This window comes from Calonectris borealis, chromosome 5 (assembly GCF_964195595.1).
Source record: "Calonectris borealis chromosome 5, bCalBor7.hap1.2, whole genome shotgun sequence".
NCBI lineage: Eukaryota > Metazoa > Chordata > Aves > Procellariiformes > Procellariidae > Calonectris > Calonectris borealis.
The window spans coordinates 33,537,378-33,558,540 of NC_134316.1; the positions used below are offsets into that span (position 1 = coordinate 33,537,378).

A 21,163-nucleotide genomic window follows, 5' to 3' on the forward strand; every position below is an offset into this window, starting at 1 on the left:
TTACATTTTAGCTACTGATACTGAGGTTACCACTAACTTTGCAGTCATAAGTCAGAACTGTTCTGCCAATCATCCTTTTCTTTTACTGTCTTCTCAAACTAAGAAAAAAGACACAAAATTTCTTGTAATCTTCCTCTCTCATTTTTTCCCCTTCCACATTAATAGGGTTTTCTTTTTGGTGTGGTGGGGAGGAGGGAAAAGCAGTTTTTGCACTGATGGGAGAAGGTGTCCTCTACAATTTTTACATTTCATATGGAAGAAATCTCATATCAAGCCTTTGTTTGTCATCTGTTTGCTAGTGATGCTCACTTCCATCCTTCCTGCTAATAAACCACCACAAATTTCAGCCTCTGAAATTATTTTATTCTCATAAGCTTGATCTGTCCAAAATTGGGTTCCCGATTCAGCTGACCCAAATATTAACCTTTATCCTAAACAAGTGTCATCACAATGGGAAAAAAAAAAAAAAAATTGTCACTGAGGTTCTTAAACTTCTGCTTGCCTTCTACTTTTTTAACACACGCTAGACCCTACCATGTCCTGTGAAGGATACCCACATTCTCTCTATTACAGCATCGTAGCCAAAATGGGCTTATTCAGCCATCCTCCGATAAAAGATGGTAGCTGCTTCCGTATTCCTTCCTGTCGTTCTGACTCCGCACAGATGCGGTCGGTGTGTGTACACACACGGTACAGACTACGGATGTGTTACAGAGCCAGGGACTAATAAATCTCTTCATGGATACATGAAGTTCTTCTGCTTCTGCTGTTCTTCATGCTGCCAACTTTTTCTTCACACTGGGTTACGCACTCCCTGTGGATAATTTTAAATTTGACAGAAACTATAATACCTGTAAACCAACGTAAACTCCAGTGACTTTCTGTGTGTCAGCCTCACTGAGCAATGGGAAGTCTACCAAAAATTTTAAAAAAAAAAGTGCTCATTAGCAAATAACCAGTATCAATAATTATAAGGCAATGCAATCATATTATTGGAAATTGTCTTGTAATACATAAGGTGCAATAGTCTATTTAAACATCCGCTGTTCCTTTCAATATTCAGATTGGTATTCTTAATGCAATGCTAAGTTTTCTACAGATATACTGTATCTATACTATAATTACAAGCTTTATTAGTGTGTTCATGCATATAGATAAATTCTTATTCAGTTCCAAAAGCATTGTTCTAGCACCTATGCTGGTATTTCTTGAAAATATAGATAATTAATTATGAAAAAATAGATGAAATTTAGCTTTTCAAACTAAATTTTTTGAGTTGTGGAAAAATTATTTTTTCTGCTACGTTGTTTAGCATTTTTTCTAATGTTCTAGTATACATAGGAATATATTTCACTAATCTTTCCATCATCTTCAGAAGCTTTTGCATTACTTTATATTTAAATGTGTTTATCTAGTGGAGCCATACTTCCTCCACCGATTAAAAATAAATAAATAACTGTCATAGCAGCTTTGAAATATCTCCCGATTAAAGGCAGGTTTCCTTGGTAATATGTAATACGGTGAATTTAGATCAGTCATTGGGTTATGTTAGTTGGTCTGTTACTTTGAGGCAAACGGAGTAATTAAGTGACCAGAAGCAGCATCATTCATTGACTTCAGAAGCTGTTCTGTGACTTGGCAGGCTCAGACACTGGGGAGATACGTGCAGTTCTGCTAGTCCTCGTTTGAGGCCCAGGGATGGGCCAACTGTGTATCAAAACCTGTTTAGTCTGAAACCTGCAATATCAGAGTTTTTTATGGAAAATACAGTGAAATATGTTGTTGATCTCAAATTCATCCTGACTGGAAAAAGTGAGGTCCAACGGTAGCCAAGCAAACCAAAGAACATATACCTGAGGATGTAGCTTGAAATTAATTACATTCAGTTCGGAATTTGCAACTTGGGTTTTTTTGTTGTTACTGTTTTATTGGGGTATTTTGCTAATTAGCCAGAGCAGTGTATTCAAATCATTCTTAAACCTTAGTGTGGTCAGATTTCAGATGAAGCATGTCTCTTTGTCCCCTGTACCAAGGTAGCATTTATGTTTTAAGTGATATTCTTTTGAACTTTCTGGGGGATGTGAAAAGTAATATTCTTTTGGGTGGTTAGTCAGTTTAACTTCTAATACCCTCCAAGTATTTTTTTAAATAAATTATTAGAATACATATATGCATACACCCACATGCTTATGTACGTAATGATATAGATAGGCACATCATATATGTAATGTGTATCTTGTAGCTAATGCATATTTTCAAAAACAAAAAAAATGCCACCAAACAACACTTCCTCCCAAGTGGAACTGAAGATGAAAGAACTTGAAGGGCTTGTTTACAAGCTTACTTATCTTACTGAACCTTATTCCTTCCTAAAGGATAGGAGTGAAGAAAGTGAATTCATGCTGCTCCTGTTCCTGCAGGAAGTGCTTAGGAGCTTAGCCGTAAGTAAATATGGTTGTCCCTGCAGACCCTCTTCATTGCCTTCCTCCTTTTACCTCCGCGCACGCGCGTCCCCCTGCAGGCCAGAGCCCTGCCCCTGATTCTTCTCCAGAACCATTTTTTGCTTTATTTTCACTTGAGTATCATGTAAGGATATAGTCTGTAGAGTTAAATAGGCTAGACTGTTTTCTGTAACTTGATTAATGACATTAGTAATTACAGCGATAATGAGAACTGATTAAAGGTGTGGGTGCTAATTCTGAGAACAAAGAACAAATTCAAATTTAGGAAGACTGTAACAAGATTCCTCCTGCTAGTATCTTGTACTAAATATTTCAAGTTAGTCTTTTGTTTAGAATTTAGAAGAGCCCTTTCCAGAGCTTACGTGCATTCTGGATGTTACTTTGAAGAGGAAAGGCAAGGCAGGCATTCGGGGGTAGAGGTTTTTCTGACTGCAGTAGGAAATATTTTTCATTTTTGTATCTTTCTAACATATGGGTTCTGATATAGGAATATGTCTAATTTGGAGTATCTTTGTGTTATGTTAATTGTTATTCGGTGGCCAGGTTAATCTGATTGTATTGCTTTTACATCAGTAATGTGAAAGCAAAGTTGAAGATTAGTGGTGTGCAGAAATTTTGTCATCTACAGGTTGTGTTTGTTAGAACATCTTAATTCTTGACATAACGTTAGGTTGATACTGAGCACTAATTTGATGCTCATTTCTGGATAGAACACTGTGATACAACATTTGAAGCTCTTCAGAGATTAATTCTGGACCTGTAAGAATAAACAGTTGCTGCCACCTTTAGATACATATTAGAAATGCATAATCCTTGGAAAGGAGCAAGACCTCAAGTTGAAGGAAGATGATGATCTTGTGTTTGTTTTGTTTTAAGCTTTGTCCTACCTATAGGCTTTGGTTTTAACAGTCATCCTGCTGAATTAATTAAAATATTCTTAGAAGCCTAAAGTAATGACAGCTTTGCCTCTGTAATCTTTTCTCTAGCACAACTGGCAGGAGTTCTTAATGGATCACTCTTTTTCTCCTCCAAGAATATATTGTCAGTGTGAGAATGATAATGAGTACTTCTCTTTTCATATGCTATTGACTCATCTTAGCTTACCACATTTGAGATCTGGTAAACATCTTGTAGTGTTTACTATACTGTGCAAGATTAATGACTGACTAAAGAATATGAACAAAAACTTGCCATTAGGAATTAGGATAGGAAGAAAGACGATTACTCCTCTCCCACCTGTCAAATACCTGGTAGTTGTTGGTTTCAATTCTTACCTGATAGCCATTGAAAAAGTGTGTAATTGAACATATTATTCTTACAGACTTTCACTTGTAAATTAATTCTGATGCAAATGAATTTGACAAAAAAAAAAAGGACAAAGTACTACCATGTTATTTTGACAGTGTTTTGATGCCAATCAGATGAATCTAGCAATGTTTCCGTAAAGGAACAACAAAATTTCGTGCATTTGATTAAGATATTTCTAGCCAATGTATACCAAATACTCAGTTGTTTGCTTTAGAGGAAATAAAGGCCACTGTCAGTCTAGAGATTGAAATATTAGAAATAAAATCTTTTGCTGCCAAAGACCATTTCAGGTGCTTGGTTTTATGCCCTGCATATTCATGTCAAGATAATTCTGATTTACCATTTTTTTATTTAACTGGATGAATTTTAGTTATCCTAAGCATAAAAGCCATGTGTTGAGATCAGAATGGATAAGAATAGTTGAGTGCTTGTTCCATAGAAATATTGCAAATAATCAGAGCTCTAAATTAACTTTCTAAAATGGGAATCTTGGGCAAAAAAGTACATTATGTTCTTGTAAAATCTGTAGGGGTACATAAAACGAGAAGGGACATTTATCATTATAAAGGTTGGTTCCTTTTTGATCTGTGTAACTCTGAGACAAGATAATATAGAAAGCATTAAGCAATATATTTTCTTGTCTTTTCTGAAGAATGAAGGTCTAAGTAAGGTGTTATCTTCAAGATGCAGAATATTACTGTTTGTCATAGAAATGGGAAAATTTTGGGGTGTCAAATTATCAGATTTTGGTGTTTACAGAGCCAGAATGGAGTTCTGTGCTTTTGTAGTAATTACTGATTCTGAAAGTTCCTGGTTGGTGAGGATTTCATTAAGTATAAATATTAGTTAGTATTGAAAATATTACTAATTTAGGTTAGTATTGATTTTTATAAATGTATTAGATTAGAGTTTAAAGTTTTCAAGTTTAAATAAATTTCGCAGCTTGGAAGAGGGTAAAGGTTGTGGAATATGAAATTAATCCTAATTATATATTTCCTTAATTTATAGCTAATCCGCAATTTACAATAACGTCCTGTCCTGGCATCAATGCCAGTATTTAAAAACATCAACAGCAGAAGTACATTTGAAACAGAGAAGATATGTTTTTCTGAAATACATTTGTGACCTGTCAATTTAGCTCTTAATCTTTGTGCTATATATTCTCCAGACTTTAATTATTAATTTCTAATTTCTGTAATTTTGACTAAACTTTAAACTTCAGTACTGTATTTTGGAGGCAGAAAGGTAGGGACATCAAAACTATATGATGATGTTGAACCCTAGAAGAAACCAAAGTGTGTGAATATAATTGGCTTGAAAAATTATAGATAATATCTTACCCTTTTTTTAAATGGAACATTTATTGGCACTAAACCCAGATCAAGACAAAAAGATCAAAGGTAGAAAGAAAATATAAACCCACTTAGCTTATGAAAATCCTTGCTTTAATGTGCTGCCTATGTAAAAACATTTAAAAGATTAGCTATCTAAAGATATTAATATAATCATAATTTTATTAATAAGCAAAGATTGGAATGAATGAAGTAAATATGAAGTGTAAATTATCTTTTCAAGCATTGTTTCCATTCCAAAAATCATTCTAAATTTAGTGTACAGTGTAGTCCTTCATAGCTAGGAAGAATTCATTAGTGTTGACATTTTCAGTCTTCTGTACTTGTCCTGTTGACACAGATAGGAACAACTCAGTATATATATCCCCACCCTATAGTTTCACAGCAAGGCTCTCTTGCTACTTTGATAGCATAGGTCATTTCTCTTCTGAAGGATTTTAGCGTCTCCTTCATCTTTCGCAGTTCTCATATTGGCATAAAAATGCGTAGAAGACCTTGTTTGGATAGTCTTATTTACTAACATTTAATTTTTTCTTTCTGATTGTTCACATGAAATGTTAATTTGATAGCTGCATTTTAATTCGTAATATCTGTAGTATATGGGCTGCGGTTTTTTGGGTTTGTTTTTTTTTTTTTTTTCATTTGTTTGTGTTTTGTGGGGGTTTTTTGTTTATTTATGAGTGACTATGGCTTACATTTTGCCTTCGTGTAAACCTGGTATTTGAAAACACAGAACTTGGGATACACCACTACAGCGGAAAAAAAAAATCAGGATTGTTTCCCCTCTGACTTATGTTCTTGCAGTTCAAACTACTTTTGAGTATGACTGACCTGCCCAGGTTCAGGGCTTCCAAAAAATGAATTGGAAAACAGTATTTAAATGTTGGAAAAGTCCATGCTAAATCTATGTGAAGATGAGGCAAATTACACCAGTTAAGCTACATTCTCTATCTCTAGACTTTTGTCCTGATTTTGGCTGGGATAGAGTTAAATTTCTTCCTAGTGCTGTGTTTTGGATTTAGTATGAGAAGAATGTTGATAACACACTGATGTTTTCAGTTGTTGCTGAGTAGTTCTTACGGTAGTCAAGGACTTTTCAGCTTCTCATGCTCTGCCAGGTGCACAAGAAGCTGGGAGGGAGCATAGCCAGGACAGCTGACCCAAACCGCCCAATGGGGTATTCCATACCATATAACGTCATGCCCAGTATATAAGTAGGAGGCGTGGTCCAGGAAGTAGCAATCGCTGCTTGGTTATCGGTCAGCAGGTGGTGAGCAATTGCACTGTGCATCACTCATTTTGTATATTCTACCATTATTATTATCATTATCCCTTCCTTTTCCGTTTGTTAAACTGTCATTATCTCAATCCACGAATTTACTTTTTTTTTTCCCAATTCTCTCTCCCATCCCACTGTGGGGGAGGGAGTCAGCAAGCGGCTGTGTGGTGTTTGGCTGCCTGCCGGGTTAAACCACAACAACTTTCTGGGAATTGAGGGGAAGGAGGATAAAAAAAGTTATTCAGCAGCTGGGATGTTGGGAGGTGATCCCTTTGTTCCACAGGGTAAGAAAACATAATCCTTTGCAGGTCACCTGGAGTAGAACTTCCAGATTCAGGAGGCTGGTTAGAGGAATAAAGGAATAGAACAACTAAAGTTGCTTCTTTATGTGTTAATACGTAGTTAATTTTGTGTCCAGCAAAACTAAATCTACAACAAATAAATACTATTAAGTATTTTATTGCTGAACAATGTTGCATCCGTGTTTTCATCTCTCTCCTCTATTTCAATTCTGTGCACATAACTCTTTTAAAAAAAGTCTGCTGGCAATGCTGTTGGATAAAATAGCTGGTTCTAATTCTGTTTAATACTGTTTTCTACCCCCTGATTTTAACAGCCATTCCATCCTAGCTTAATTATATATATCCAGTGTCCACATTTGAATAGAATGTTAGTCCCTGTTCTTCTTTCGCTTAGAAGATAAAGCTAGTTTCTGGGTGTCGAGCAGTCTAGGTAGCAGATAAATAGGAAAATGTCTTCCAGGCTACTCAAGCCATTTGAAAAAAAACCCCATAAAATTTAGTTGCAATGACTTGATATTTTTATGATTCCTTTTCATGGATTAGCATTATTGTTTAATATAAAACATTAAGAAATAGAACACTCTCTGTATTCTTGATGATGTCTTAGACCAAAGTATTGTTGTTTTTGCTGTTCAGAATAATTTCTCTTACAAAAGGATTGTTTCAGAATGCCCACTGTGGCATGATAGTAATTTTCTGAGGATATAATTTATTGATTTTCTGTCTGTCTTTCTCTTCACGATATTTAAACTCACTCATAAAATGAAAAACAGATTGGTTCTGCATCACCTTCACTCACTGTAGACTTTAATGCATTGCATTGCATCTGTGCAGCTGTACAGATCTTGAGAGGAGAAAAGTCTTGCTATAGATGCCACTGTTTTGATTCCCAGGGGAATTAATCTGAAATTCCCAGAGGTGGAATGAAATCTGAAATGACAGTCCCTAAAATCACTTAACTTTCCCATTATTGAAGGTTAGAAGCTGGTCAAAGCTACTGAAAAACCAGTTATACTGGCTAATCGTGATAGATCCTGTGCTGCTATCAGGCAACAAAGAAATTCTGTAAAGGCATTTGTCTCATCTCTACATTCTGTTAGAGATTATTCTTCATTGAAATAATACATAATTGATGGATCTATGTAATATTTTCCATTCTCTCTCCACTGCCAGACCAGTAACAAGTTATAATATCAAATGGTTTCTTTCCCACTCGCTTTTATTTACATTTGACAAAAATATAAAATTAGTACCTTCGCTGGTTGCTGTTTCTGCCTACCAATACATGCCCTCAGTTTGCACACTTATATAAACAATATTCTTTCTTCTGTTTCCTTCTCCTCTCCTTCCCCCCTCTAAAGGACTAGTGCTGAAATGATGCTTTAAAGCCAGTTATGGATTTAGACAGGAAAGTACGGAAGGTAAAGTTCTCTCAAGTGTTGACTTAAGCTTGCAGTTAGGAAAGTCATTGCTATTCTTACCTGGACAGATTTTTAGTAGTATATTCTTCCACTCCTGCTGAATTAAGGTCAGTAGTATCTTTCAGACTTCCCTTACTCCCCTTCAAGAACCACAGCAGACTCCTCTTCATTTACTGTGAACTTCAGCTCTAAGTTATTTAGCTGTTGAGCACCTGGATACTGTGATTGTTCTGCATGGTTCATGCTTGATAGTGAAGAAACTTTATTCCATCAGTGTCTCATTTAGAACATTTCCACAAAGCTATGATAAAAAAAGCTCATGCGAACAAGTTGAGCATAATGCTACTGGTAAGTGGAGTACTATTAGTAGTCTATTTATAGCAGTCTTGAAATCAGAGCATTTACTCAGGTCCTCAGGTGGACCTTGCAGCCTCTTCTGATCTCTGTGCAGCTGTGATGATATTACTTGCAAGACCTGGATAGCTAACAGTCCAGATCTAGAATGGCTATGTAGGCTGCAGTCATTGCAGGGATCTGAAATATAGACACATTCTTCAGTCGGTCAGTCCAGAAAGAGTATGTAGCTTTCTTTTTTTAGCTTTCTTTCCAGTAAATATGTTAAACCCAGGGCTAAAACAAAAAGTGGGATGTTACCCACTAGACTGGTTTTTGGGGGTTGTTTTTTTTTTAAAAAAACTTAAAATTTACCTTGCAAATCTAAAGAGCTGATATAGCTAATGAGAGCAGAGGAAGAAACTGATCTCAGTTGTCAATAAAGCTTATCTTGTTTTGTTGTTTGCTGATGAAGGTTTTGCAACTGAACAGTTAGGATTATCATTCTGCCTTCTACGTTCTTTATAATCAGTAGGACCTTTTTAAAAGTGTAATTTTATGATTCACAGAGTATTTTTTGTTATTGTTAGAAATAATTTGGAAGCATCTGTTTAACTCCCAGGATGTAGATATTACTTAACTAGTAGCAGGAATAAAATATGTTGTTTCCTCATGTGAGAACTGAGATATGTTACACTTGGGGATTTTTGGCCTTAAAAGTACAAGATTACAGATATAGAAAAAGAAATTGTATGCAGTTGTAAATAACAGATTGAAAAGCAGTGAAGTGACAAACTAAGGTTATACTAGAACATGTTGTTACGGTATAAAATATTCTAAATTACTAGAATTGTTATAGCCTTCATTTCAGATGTTCCAAATCAGGAAGACTGAAAAGTATGGGATCATATTTTAAGAGGTTTATAGAGGTTTAAAAAGTGCTTATAATCCACTGTTTGTTTTTTCTTTTTTTCTTTCTGTCTTATGTGCTTTGGACAAAATACCAAATTAGATGGATTTTTAATCTAAAATCTGCTTCAAAATAATATGCAATACTATATGCATTTTTCTATTCACAGCTTTCTTGGCCACTATTGGCATTAATGGGTATTAAAGATTCATTTGTGTCAGAAGAAATTGCCTACCCTGCATCAAAACAGGGGAAAGTAGTATAATCAGTCTTAATTTGAGATCACTTCTTACTCTGAAACCTGCATTACTTTCCTGGGCAGAATCAGATTTTTACAAAGGCGGAACATTGATCCGTGCCTTGAGAGTACAGCGACTCTTAACGTTGCATGATCAGTACAGGCTAAACTAAGAGCAGAATATGTACCACTTACAACAGTTACCAGAGTTTGGTAACTAATGCTTCTTTTGAAGGTCATAAACTTTCCAGATTCGGGTTCAAAGACCTACAGAAGTGTTTTGTTTACTTTCAAAGAAGGTGGAAGTCCCTGGAAATCCTCCTGTTCAGGCTGGGCTAGGAGACTTCTAGATTTTAAGGCTCAAATTTAAGTTGGGAAAGACATTATCCTTGAAATATAAATTGAGAAATTCATGGTCAGATTTAAATTTGCAGCTTCAAGTATTTCAAAGTTATAATTAAATAAATCCAGTAAAGATGCTACTTTCTATGAATGTTCTGTCTTTCAGATCTCTTAGTCATCCTTTCTGGCTGATAATTTAAATACTGAAATTATCTAGAGAACATTCCATTCATGTGATATGGGAATTCATTAAGTTGTGAGAGGGAATTATCTAATAGGATTACAATCACAGAAATACTATTTCTGTGATCTTCTACTTAATAACTCAAGCTGTTTAATAAGGCTTTCGCGTGGCTACTTAAGAGAGTTCAGAAACCTTTTATCTGTTTGGTTCTTTTTAGCAGCAGTTTCCTCTTTTATTCAAAAGAGCTCCTAAAGGAGGCTGTTGGCGCCAATACACATGAAAGGATGTGTAACAGTCACTGGGCAGGGAGGGAGAGGACGAAAAAGGAGGGGAAGAACATGTTCGTCCTGTCGACCTTTATGATCCGCTGTTACATTACAGCAGTGATGGAAAGCCTTGGGCTAATGGTAGTCTAGGAACTGTAACTCTCTGGTAATGATGATTTTAACAAAACAAGTATGCTCAGTAAGGAGAGGCAGCTTATGGAAGTGTGAAGTGCCACCATCATTTGGAACTTCATCAATCTAAATACTTGGATTTTGAAACGCCTAAGCTTCCTGAGTTAGAAGTCTAGAGTTCACTTAGTCCTTTATTACTGTTGTAGTGTTTCTGGTAGGTCATTCCGGCCACAGCTGTTCCTTGTTGTGAACAGTTTCTGTGACAATTTTAGTGGAGGAAGAGATTTGCCTTCATGTTTTCAGTGCTCTGTTGCAGTAATGAACAACTGGGTTTTTTTGGTTTTTCTGTTTTTGGTTTTTTTGGTTTTGGGGTTTTTTTTAATGGCATAATTCTTTCTCCTAACAAAATTTATCGGTTTGATTGCTGAATCTGGCTAGTTATGTGGGAGTCATCTGAGCCTAGGGGAAACTTTCAGACTAAAGAAACTTGTAACTTCCTCTTTCCCCTTTTCCTTGGAAAAAAATTCCTTTCTGGGCAGTTGAATTCCCGTCTGAACAAATGCCAGGTAAAGAACCTGAGCTTCCTGCGGTCGCTTTCTTCTTTCTGAAGTGTTGTTTTCAGTAGTTAAGTACAGTTTGGAGGGTGGAGGAGGAGCTGGCTTTTGCAAAGTGCTCTCTAAAAGAATGACTAATCAGATACAAGCTACATTAAAGTTGATTTTTATTATTGACAGTAGCTGATCAAAACTGATGGGAGAAATGTGCACAATTAGCAGAGAAAACATTCAGACATGAACATAGTCATACCAGTGCAGGGTGACTGGGATGTTGATAAAAGATTGCCTTTAAATGTATAGCTCTAGGTCACCAGACCACGTTCTCCTGAGGACAGCTGCTCTTGCACAGCCAGTCAGTTTCAGGCCAGACCTTGCATTTTTCGTTTGATGCATTTGAACCATTGCTCCTGACTGATTCCATCCTGACCTTGACCAGTTCTCACTTAGTCGTCTTCATTCTTACTCATGAGCTACAATTTTATTTCAGCCTGTGTGGTAATGGAAGTTGGTGATTTTGAATATGCTACTTAAATAGTGTTGTTGTAAATATACAGATTGAGTTTGTAGCAAACACGGAATTTTCAGTCACCTACCTGATTTAGAAGTGTGGATCTGTTGAGAAATATGCTGTGTTCCATGCCTCCATTGTAGCAGGTTAGTGCATTATGTTTCTCAATAATAATTAACACTACTTAATCAGAAGTTCAATCAATAGTATTGACACAGTGCCTGTAAGCAGTACCTTTGTTTAGAAAAATCCTGTGTTTTATCTTCAGGGCGTGTTGCTACCTGATTCTCCCACCCACCCTAAAAGAAATGCCAATACGTTGGTGTATTAAATTTGGGGAGGGAAGGGGGCAGGAAGCAAACAACAACAACAAAATAAACAAAAAAAAAAATTGCATCTGGAAATGTGTAAACCCTTTGGATTGCCTTGACAGGGAAAAGGTGAATTAGGCTTTGTATTGATTTTGGCTGGGATGGAGCTAATTTTCTTCATAGCAGCCAGTATAGTGCTGCATTTTAAATTTGTGACCAAAACTGCATTGATAACACAGCAGTGTTTTAGGTGAGCAGTGCTTACAGGGTCAAGGCCTTCTAGGTTTCTCATTCTGTCTGCCCCCAGTGAGTAGGTTGGAGGGGACACACCAGGGAAGCTGACTAAAATTGACCAAGGAGGTACTCCATGCCATTTAACAGCATGCTCAGCAATAAGAACTGGCGGGGGGGAAGGGGAGCTGCCTTTTCCCAAGGTAGCGATTGCTCGGGGACTGGCTGGGCATTGGGCAGCTGGTGGTGAGTGATTGTTTTTGCATCATCTGTTTTTTGTTGGTTTTTTTTGTGATGAACCTTTTATGAATGTATGATAAAACAAATCATGCAAACTAAATAATCTCTAGAGACCAATTAGTTTCTTCAACAAATAGACTGGTTCCCATGCTGATTGATGATGGTATCTCTATATATCTCTGTATCTTCCAGGTACTGGGTATGGTGAGTTAAGGATGTACTTTTCTCTTGTGCATGATAAAAGGCCTAAAGCAATATTAGCTGATTTCATGGGCTGCAAGACCCTCTGATATATCTTGTGATCATAAGAACCAAAAATTTTAAAATGAGTCTGAGAGGAGCTGCGATGCTTCCTGCAAAGTGTTGTTTCTTCAGTTTTTATGTCCATAAGCAAGTAACACTGCTGGGATCACTGGGCTAAAGCACTCACCCAAGGGCCACTGCCCTTCTGCTATTTCTGCGCCTTCAGGCCCCCATAACATTATGGATAATTATGCAGGTCACTAATCGAATTTTCTAAGGGGAGAGGGGAGTTTAATTCCAATAGTTTGTATTTCACTACAGCAAATTCAAAATAAAATGTATAATTTGCTCAGCAAATTGGATTACCAAGCTGCGTAGCTATTGATTGATTTGGAAATCTGCATGTTCCTTTCCTCTGGGTAGACAACTTCAGATAATAAGACAAAAAGTGTTATAGAAGAAAAAGCTGTATTAGAAGCGACCTTATTAAGCCACTTGTTTCTGTGCTTTTATATATAGCAAAATTAAACTGAAGAAACCCACTGAATTAAGCTTGATTTGTTTAGTTTCAAACTGAAGTTGGCCTAAACATACATGTTTTGTTGATACTAGAAATTAATATTAACCTAATACTTTACATTAAACTCAGTATAAATACGTATTTTCCCCATGTTATCTGGCAATATTTGCTCCAGTTACTCAGTGAGTCTGCAAACACTGTTAGATAGCGAAAAGCTGGGTGCTTGCCCTTAATAGAGGCTTCAAAAAAAACTGTTTAATAAAATGACAAAGTATGTAAACTTTTCTATTTTCCTGTCATATTTATTTGAAAGAGAAAAGTCTGTAGGGTTCTGTTCTACAGAGCTATAGAAAGATATATGTGCTCCAAAAATGGGAGGATCTCCGTACACCTTAGAAAAAGCCGCAACACAAGCATGCAACTCCTGCTCACAGCGAAGACTGTAGCCGTGCAAGATTTGAGATCACAGGCCCGTAGAGTTGAACATCTTGGGAACAATGCGAGTTCTTTCCTACTAAAAACAACTCAGAACATCAGCTGACCCATACCCATATTTTGGTGGTGGTTATCTCATCTTGCAAGTGTTATAAAATCTCCTTCCTAAGAAGATGTAGGTGAAAAGCGGTTGAAAGTCTTCCACTGAGGAGCTTTTATCTCCAACCTAGTAGATGAGAAGTCCTGAAATCCCTCGGACTCTTCATAGAGGGGCTGGGGGGGGAAAAAAAGGTGGTTAACAGCAGTTGTCACGTCTTTGGTAAAAACTAAGCAAAGATGGAAAACAGTCTTTCCAGACTCTAGGAAAGAGATGTTGACCATCATGTTTCTTTAGGTTTTTCTTCAGTGGCTCAGTGCAGCTGGCTGGCATAAGTTTGTACTTATGTGGGTACAGTTCAGGCAGTTTTGTTGTTCAGTCATGGAACAAACTTCTCTGGAGATCTTGAATGACAGTAATTACCTCCCGAAGAACAGCTTAAAAATTTTGCAGGTTGTATGTGATTTGTTCGTAGGAATAATTCTCCAATACATCCAGTACAAGTGTTGCTATTCTTGCAGTGATACTAATATAAGGACGAGGCATAGTCAGTCATACCAGCAACCACCTACACATGCTCTAGAAATACACTGACGAAATTCAATAGACTACTGACACATGGGTTTCTGTGTTGCTCATAGATTAGAGTGAATTTTTTTTTATTGTTTTACAGACATTCCATTGGAAAAGATTATCCAGAAGTAGTTCTCCAAAACAGTCTCAGAACAGCAGCTCCTGCAAGTCACTACTCATAGAAAAATACAGCAGATCTTACCCAAAGAGAACACAATATTATATTAGCTAGAGAGAAAAGCAAATACTATCATGTGCCAAACTTCCAAGTTCGTTGTTCTCTGCTGAAAACAATGTGGAGAAATAGATATCAATCTTTGGCCACAAATGCTGATATTTTCAGGAATATAGAAAATACAAAATATTTTTGTTCTGCAATTTCCTATTGACATTGACAGAAGGTCACCAATGTGTTAACTTATACTCCCCAGCACATTTTAAGACTTCAGAAGATGCTTAGTTTTATAAAGCTCTCCATGTATCCTGCTTCCCTTGAATTCAGCAGAAGCTTTGTGATCTTGTAAAGCAATAACAGTTAATCCAGTGTTCAGAGCTTTTAAAACTCTTATCCTAGAAAACTAGCACTGATTTATACAAGAGGTTAAAGCCTTTAGATCACACCACCAAAAAAGGGAGACTATTTCCAGTGCGGTGTTGCCCGGTACATGTGTTTATTGGAAAAGCTACCTGAACAGAAGCCAAAATAATCTCCTAAGAACTGGCTTTAAACAAGCAAATTATGAACAAAATAACAATTGACTGAAAAATCTTGAAGTAAGAAAGTGTACAATATGTAAAGTTGTTTGGTTTTATTGTCAGACTCCTCAGTGTCTGAACAGAGACCAGTTGAAAAGATAAAGTTTCATTTCTGTCTCTGCAAATTCCAACTCACAGTATTCTTAGATACTCATCTCTTCAACATTAATGCCAATCGTTATTTTCCTTCTCTAAATGCAGCCTCTTTCTTCCATGCAACAATGGAAAAAAACAAATCTGTAGCTGTTCCACATCCTATACATCCATTATTTTTAATTACTGATATGAAAAATGTAACAATATTAGTATACAGGAGGCCAGTATGCTCTTTGCTTGGTATTTCTCAGATTGACTCATCATATGTGAGTCACTGTGTGTAGGTTCTTGGGTCCCTCCCCCATGTCCATAGTTTGATACTAGTTCTGGTTTAGTTTAATAGAATTTTAAGGCAATATTTTATCTCAAGAGTTCCTGCATGTGCAGCTTGTACTGTTGTTCCACAGGTTACTTGGGGCAACCTTCAGTTTCACTCTCCATTGTTTGTTTGCTGTTTCTAAGGAAAGGAGTATTATCTGTAAAATGAGTCTGAATGGGTCTTTTGTTCTTCTTTTTCCTTATGAAACTAATAGCAAAATAACCCTTCAAATTAATGTTTGGATTTTATTTTTTAACCTGGCAATACTTTTGAAGTAGATGCATTTTTCAGATTAATGATAAAAGCAGTAGGTTTGTGTTTATTTTCACTTGTCTTTGCATATCCATAAGAACAGCAGACTGTTACAACAGCAGATTTGCTGTAGTGCTCGGTTCAGCTTCATGTGTTGAACTAGTTTCGTACCTTTACCAGCATAATTCATTTAAAAGTGTTATATATTTGGTTTTAATGCCGTGGGAAAAGGCTCTGTGCGATTACAATATTTGGGGCGTACCTAGTGGTTAATACTCTATCTGTATTGGCTTTCTGGCTCTCTCAGTGCCTTTGTATATGTCTAGACAACAAATTCCTGGATAACAAATTCCCTGTAAGGTGGATTAAGTTTTAAAGCTTGTGGAAGACACCAAGTGACTACTGTACTGTGAAATGCTCAATTTTTACCAGTCCTTTTGCTGAAAAGGTTAAAGCATAGGACAAACCTACATGTATTTTAATACATGCCAGTTCATACTGGTAACGTGTAACTTTCTCTGAAGAGTTCTCAGTTTGTACTGTAGTTCATATTATAAGCTGTTCATCAGCAGTTGAAGGATGTATACCACCAGAAAGAGGATAATCCCTTCTGTTGAGAAGCAATATACAAAGGAGCACTGAAAAGAGTGAGCATTTAAAAGGGATAAATGTAGAGGGGAAATTGTTGAAAACTTGAAGAAACTACTACATTGCGTGCCAGAGAAGAAACAGAGAAACTGATAAGTTGATTTGGATGGTAAAGCTAAAGGCTTAGAAGATGTTGAGCCTTGCTGGGACTTTAAATACTAAGGTTTAAATAAAGTATGTTGTCACATGAAACATGGCTGGTGCTCCATGTGGAGAAGGGTCAAAGGTAGGTAGATCAGGGCAGCATAAAATAACTATAGTAATAGTGTTTGGGGTGCACTTATAAATGAAATATTATTATAATAATTATAATATGGAAAAAAATGGTGTATTCGTACAGATATGTCCTGCACTGTCAATCATTTATTCTCTAGGGAAATAGTGTAACTTCCAAAGAAAGTTAAGCTATATTAATATGAGAGTGTTGTGAAGAAGCTGTGTGCACTTATGAACAGTTTCATTGATTTAGTAGAATAGCTTCCTGAAATGATATACGAGCATAAGGCTTAAAAAATAATACATAGCTAAGTTATGTCCACTGCTTCCTTATATTTCCCAATGTTGCCATATGGTACTTGTTTATAATTTGCTAATAATATGGTTTGAGTGAGAAAACAATAACTTACCCCATTATCCAAAATTCAACTAGATGGTAAACTAGCAGATAACACATCAGCTCTAGAACATTATAAATGAAAATAATTGTATTTAATGCAAAGCATATATATATTTGGGTGTTCTAATAGTTTCTTTTGATATTGCAGGAAACAGCATACTCCATTCAGCAGCAGACAGTGTGACAAGTGCAGTACAGAAGGCAAGTCAGGCTTTGAATGAGCGTGGTGAAAGGCTAGGTCGAGCAGAAGAAAAGACAGAGGAGCTGAAAAACAGCGCTCAGCAGTTTGCAGAAACTGCACACAAGGTAAGATTTTGGCAGGATAAAGCTCTCAGCAGGTTAAAGTTAAGCATTTGTTTATTTTGAGAGAAGGAAGCTCTAGAAAGAATTGCAGTCAGTCACTGTTTACAAACAGCTTGCTGTTTTCCTTGATATTGCTCCTCACTTGGCAGATTTCTGGTTTATAACTTCTTCCGTGCATAGATCTGAGGTTTGTTGCATTTCCACTTGAATTGAAACTACCTATCTTCACCTTCCTTAAGCATATTTCAGATGCATCTTCCCATTACTGTTTGGTACTATTCCTCATACTTTGTGCAGCAGTATAGTGAAATTGTTGTTGATCCCCTTTGATAAGCAGTGGTAAGTCTGTGACTGTCTATTTCTGAAGATGTATCTTTTTATATCTGGAAATGTTATTTATGAGGATTTCAGGGAATTGTTCTGTCTCAGGAATGTATAGACATTCCCTCTTCTTGGTGGAAGGTATTGATAGTACTATGCCTCTTGCTTCTGCATGCGCGTAATTGTGCTGAGCTTCCATCTCTGTGATAGAAATTCTAGGCATCCGCAGCATTCAATTTGGTGCCTGTGTAACACATCCACAGCAGACAGAATGCCTTTCAAATAAAAACGTAAAAGTTTTCTGAACGTGAGCAACTATTTTAGCATGCAAGTTTGATAGTTTTGCTGCTTGGCACATGCGTTGAGCTTTATCATGCTTATGCCAAAAAATGCCTGGCTACTGCATTAACAGTAGAAATCCTGGATTGATATCTTGCAGTTCTGCACAAGCCTCTGTCTTATGTAGTCTTTAAAATGTCACAAAAGAACTTATTTTAATATTTACTGGGATAATGCTCTACTTTGTGGTCCATTTAGATTAGCATGGTTCAGCTTAGTGGCCTGAGTATGGTACGAGCCTGCTTTTGGAACCTTCCCTCTAACACCACCACTTTTCCTCCCCCGCCCCACCAGTGGTGATAACTATGCCAACTTAGAAAACCAACCTTAAGCAGCAGCTACCGCTGCTTCTAGGATAGGGGGCAAAAGGTTTGCTACTTTAGGGTAAAGTATAGTGCCGCTTGGTAGGGAGTTCAAAAATGAAAAGTGCCTCTGATAGTTGGGCCGCTATGAATCTTGATTAAGGTTTGAATAGGTTTCATTAAGGTGTGTTGCCCTTTCATCTTCCAAATATGCAGAACAGCAGTTCCACAGATGAAGATATGCTGTGAACGGAAACAAATCTTTTCAACGGGTTCTATTAGGAAAATCTTATGTAAAAAATCTCAGAATTAAAGGATGCAGTATTGTAATAAAATACCATCTTTGATAGCCTGTGCTGTACCATGTTTAGAAATAAAAGTTTACAAAATCCTGATGTAATAATTCAAAACAAAAACTGGAGGGAAATGTAGCAGGAATGGTGGAAAAGCTAAAAACATCTATATTACAAGTATTTTTTTTTTATCTAATAAATATGGGAAAATTCTCAGTCAGGATTTTGTATATAGTCATTTGAGTTTACATGTGTCTGTGGCAGTAAGTGAGAACAGTTTCTGCAGGAAATGTCTAAGTGACGCAGTATAGAAAAGGATAATCTCTATTTGGACTGTGTGCTGGGCTGAATTTTGTGAAACCCTCCTGCCAATCCTGTTCTACAGATTCCCATCCTCAGATGAGTGTGAGGCCGTGTGTTGTTAAAGCTATCCCAATTACCAGCTGCCTGAAATAGGAGTGTGACAGTCTTTCAGAGGATGATAGTTAAGGGTTTGTAATAAATGCTTGGGGTTTGTCTTTTTAACAAGAAAATAACATTTTTGTGTTTGAAGAAAACAAAATATAGTTTAGTTCTTGGAGGACCGTAAATGAATACTTGTCATCTTAATGATCATAAGGATAATTTAATACAATGGGGTTTACATTTTTTTCCTTACAATTTTTTCTGTACTGGTGCCCCAAGTCTTGAGTTGTATCTTAAAGGTGCATGGTCCTGCAATTCCTCTACTGTTATCTCACAAAAATGCATTGGGCAGCTACCCAGGAATGTATTAGGTTAGAGACACTGTTGTTTTATTGGTGGTGTGCTTTGGCTTGCAAGAGAGTTTTGTTGGGGTTTTGGTGGAGCGTTTAGGAATAAGTACAGTATTTTTTATTGTTAATGTTCCTCTGGTTAAGGCTTTGAGGGGCAGCTGCTACTTAGACCTTAAATGTTGTTTGTACAAAAACGTATTACTCCAGTGAAACCAGGAAAGCGAGGTGCAGCTGAGTGTTGCTTAAATGCCAAAATTGTAACTTTCTTGCAAAACAGTGACAGTGAAGAGAAAGGCACCAATTTTAACTTACTAGTATTTGTGAACACTTTGTGCAGCAAAGCAGAGTTCCCATTTCGGTTGCTTTATAGTTGCCTTCAGTAAAACAGTAAAAGTACTTCAAATTGCTGTCAGCCCATAATTAATTTCACCACTATAGTATCATGACTGGATACAGATTTCTCTTACAGCTTAACTTGTATGTCATGGGCTGCATCAAAGGAAGCATGGCCAGCAGGTCAAAGGCAGGTGATTCTCCCCCTCTACTCTGCTCTGGTGAGACCCCACCTGGAGTACTGCATCCAGCTCTGGAACCCACAACACATGGACCTGTTGGAGTGGGTCCAGAGGAGGGCCATAAAAATGATCAGAGGGATGGAATGCCTCTCCTATGAGGAAAGGCTGAGAGATTTGGGGTTATTCAGCCTGGAGAAGAGAAGGCTTCGGGGAGACCTTATTGCGGCCTTTCAGTACTTAAAGGGGGCTTATGAGAAAGATGGGGACAGACATTTTAGTAGGGCCTGTTGCGATAGGACAAAGGGGGTGGTTTTAAACTAAAAGAGGGTAGATTCAGACTAGATATAAGGAAGAAATTTTTTACGGTGAGGGTGGTGAAACACTGGAACAGGTTGCCCAGAGAGGTGGTAGATGCCCCATCCCTGGAAACATTCAAGGTCAGGTTGGACGGGACTCTGAGCAACCTGATCTAGTTGAAGATGTCCCTGCCCATGGCCGGGGGGTTGGACTAGATGACCTTTAAAGGTCCCTCCCAATCCAAACTATTCTATGATTCTATGATATTACTCGGGCAACAAACAGGAAGAGTTGGAAGCTGTTATGCAGCTGGAAAACTATGATATAGTTGCAATCACAGAAACATGATGGGATGACTCGGACAACTGGAGCACTGCAATGGATGGCTATAAACTCTTCAGAAGGGATAGGCAAGGAAGGAGAGGTAGTGGGGTAGTCCTGTATGTTAGGGAGTGTTTTGACTGTCTAGAGCTTGATGACGGTGACATGTTTATGGGTAAGAATCAGGGGAAAGGCCAACAAGGCAGAAATTATGGTGGGAGTCTTATAGACCCCCCAATCAGGATGAAGAGGCAGATGAAATATTCTATAAGCAGTTGGGAGAAGTCTTGCAATCGCTAGTCCTTGTTCTCGTGGGGGACTTCAACTTACCTGATGTCTGCTGGAAATACAATACAGCAGAGAGGAAACAGTCTAGGAGGTTCCTGGAGTGTGTGGAAGATAACTTCCTGACACAGCTGGTGAGTGAGCCTGTTGGACCTGTTGTTCATGAACAGAGAAGGGATTGTGGGTGATGTGATGGTTGGAGGCTGTCTTGGGCACAGAGATCATGAAATGATAGAGGTTTTGATTCTCAGAGAAGTAAGGAGGAGGGGTCAGCAGAACCGCTGCCTTGGACTTGTAGAGGGCCGACTTTGGCCTGTTTAGGAGGCTGGTTGACAGAGTTCCTTGGGAGGCAGCCCTGAAGGGCAAAGGAGTCCAGGAAGGCTGCACATTCTTCAAGAAGGAAATCTTAAAAAACGTAGGAGCTGAAAGATGAGCCAGCGAGGAAGACGACCAGCCTGACTGAACAGAGAGCTTTGGCTGGAACTCAGGAAAAAAAAAAAA

At 37.4% G+C, this 21,163-nt stretch overlaps 1 protein-coding gene across 3 annotated transcripts in view; it reads left to right on the forward strand.

Annotated features, from left to right (window-relative positions):
- The window catches only part of STXBP6 (syntaxin binding protein 6), a 122,691-nt gene that overhangs the window by 95,158 nt on the left and 6,370 nt on the right, over window positions 1-21,163 (forward strand). For all 3 annotated transcript variants that reach the window (XM_075152513.1, XM_075152514.1, XM_075152512.1), the window contains one exon: window positions 17,080-17,237. In XM_075152513.1, coding sequence (XP_075008614.1) covers window positions 17,080-17,237 — 158 coding nt within the window. The remainder of the gene's footprint in view (window positions 1-17,079; window positions 17,238-21,163) is intronic.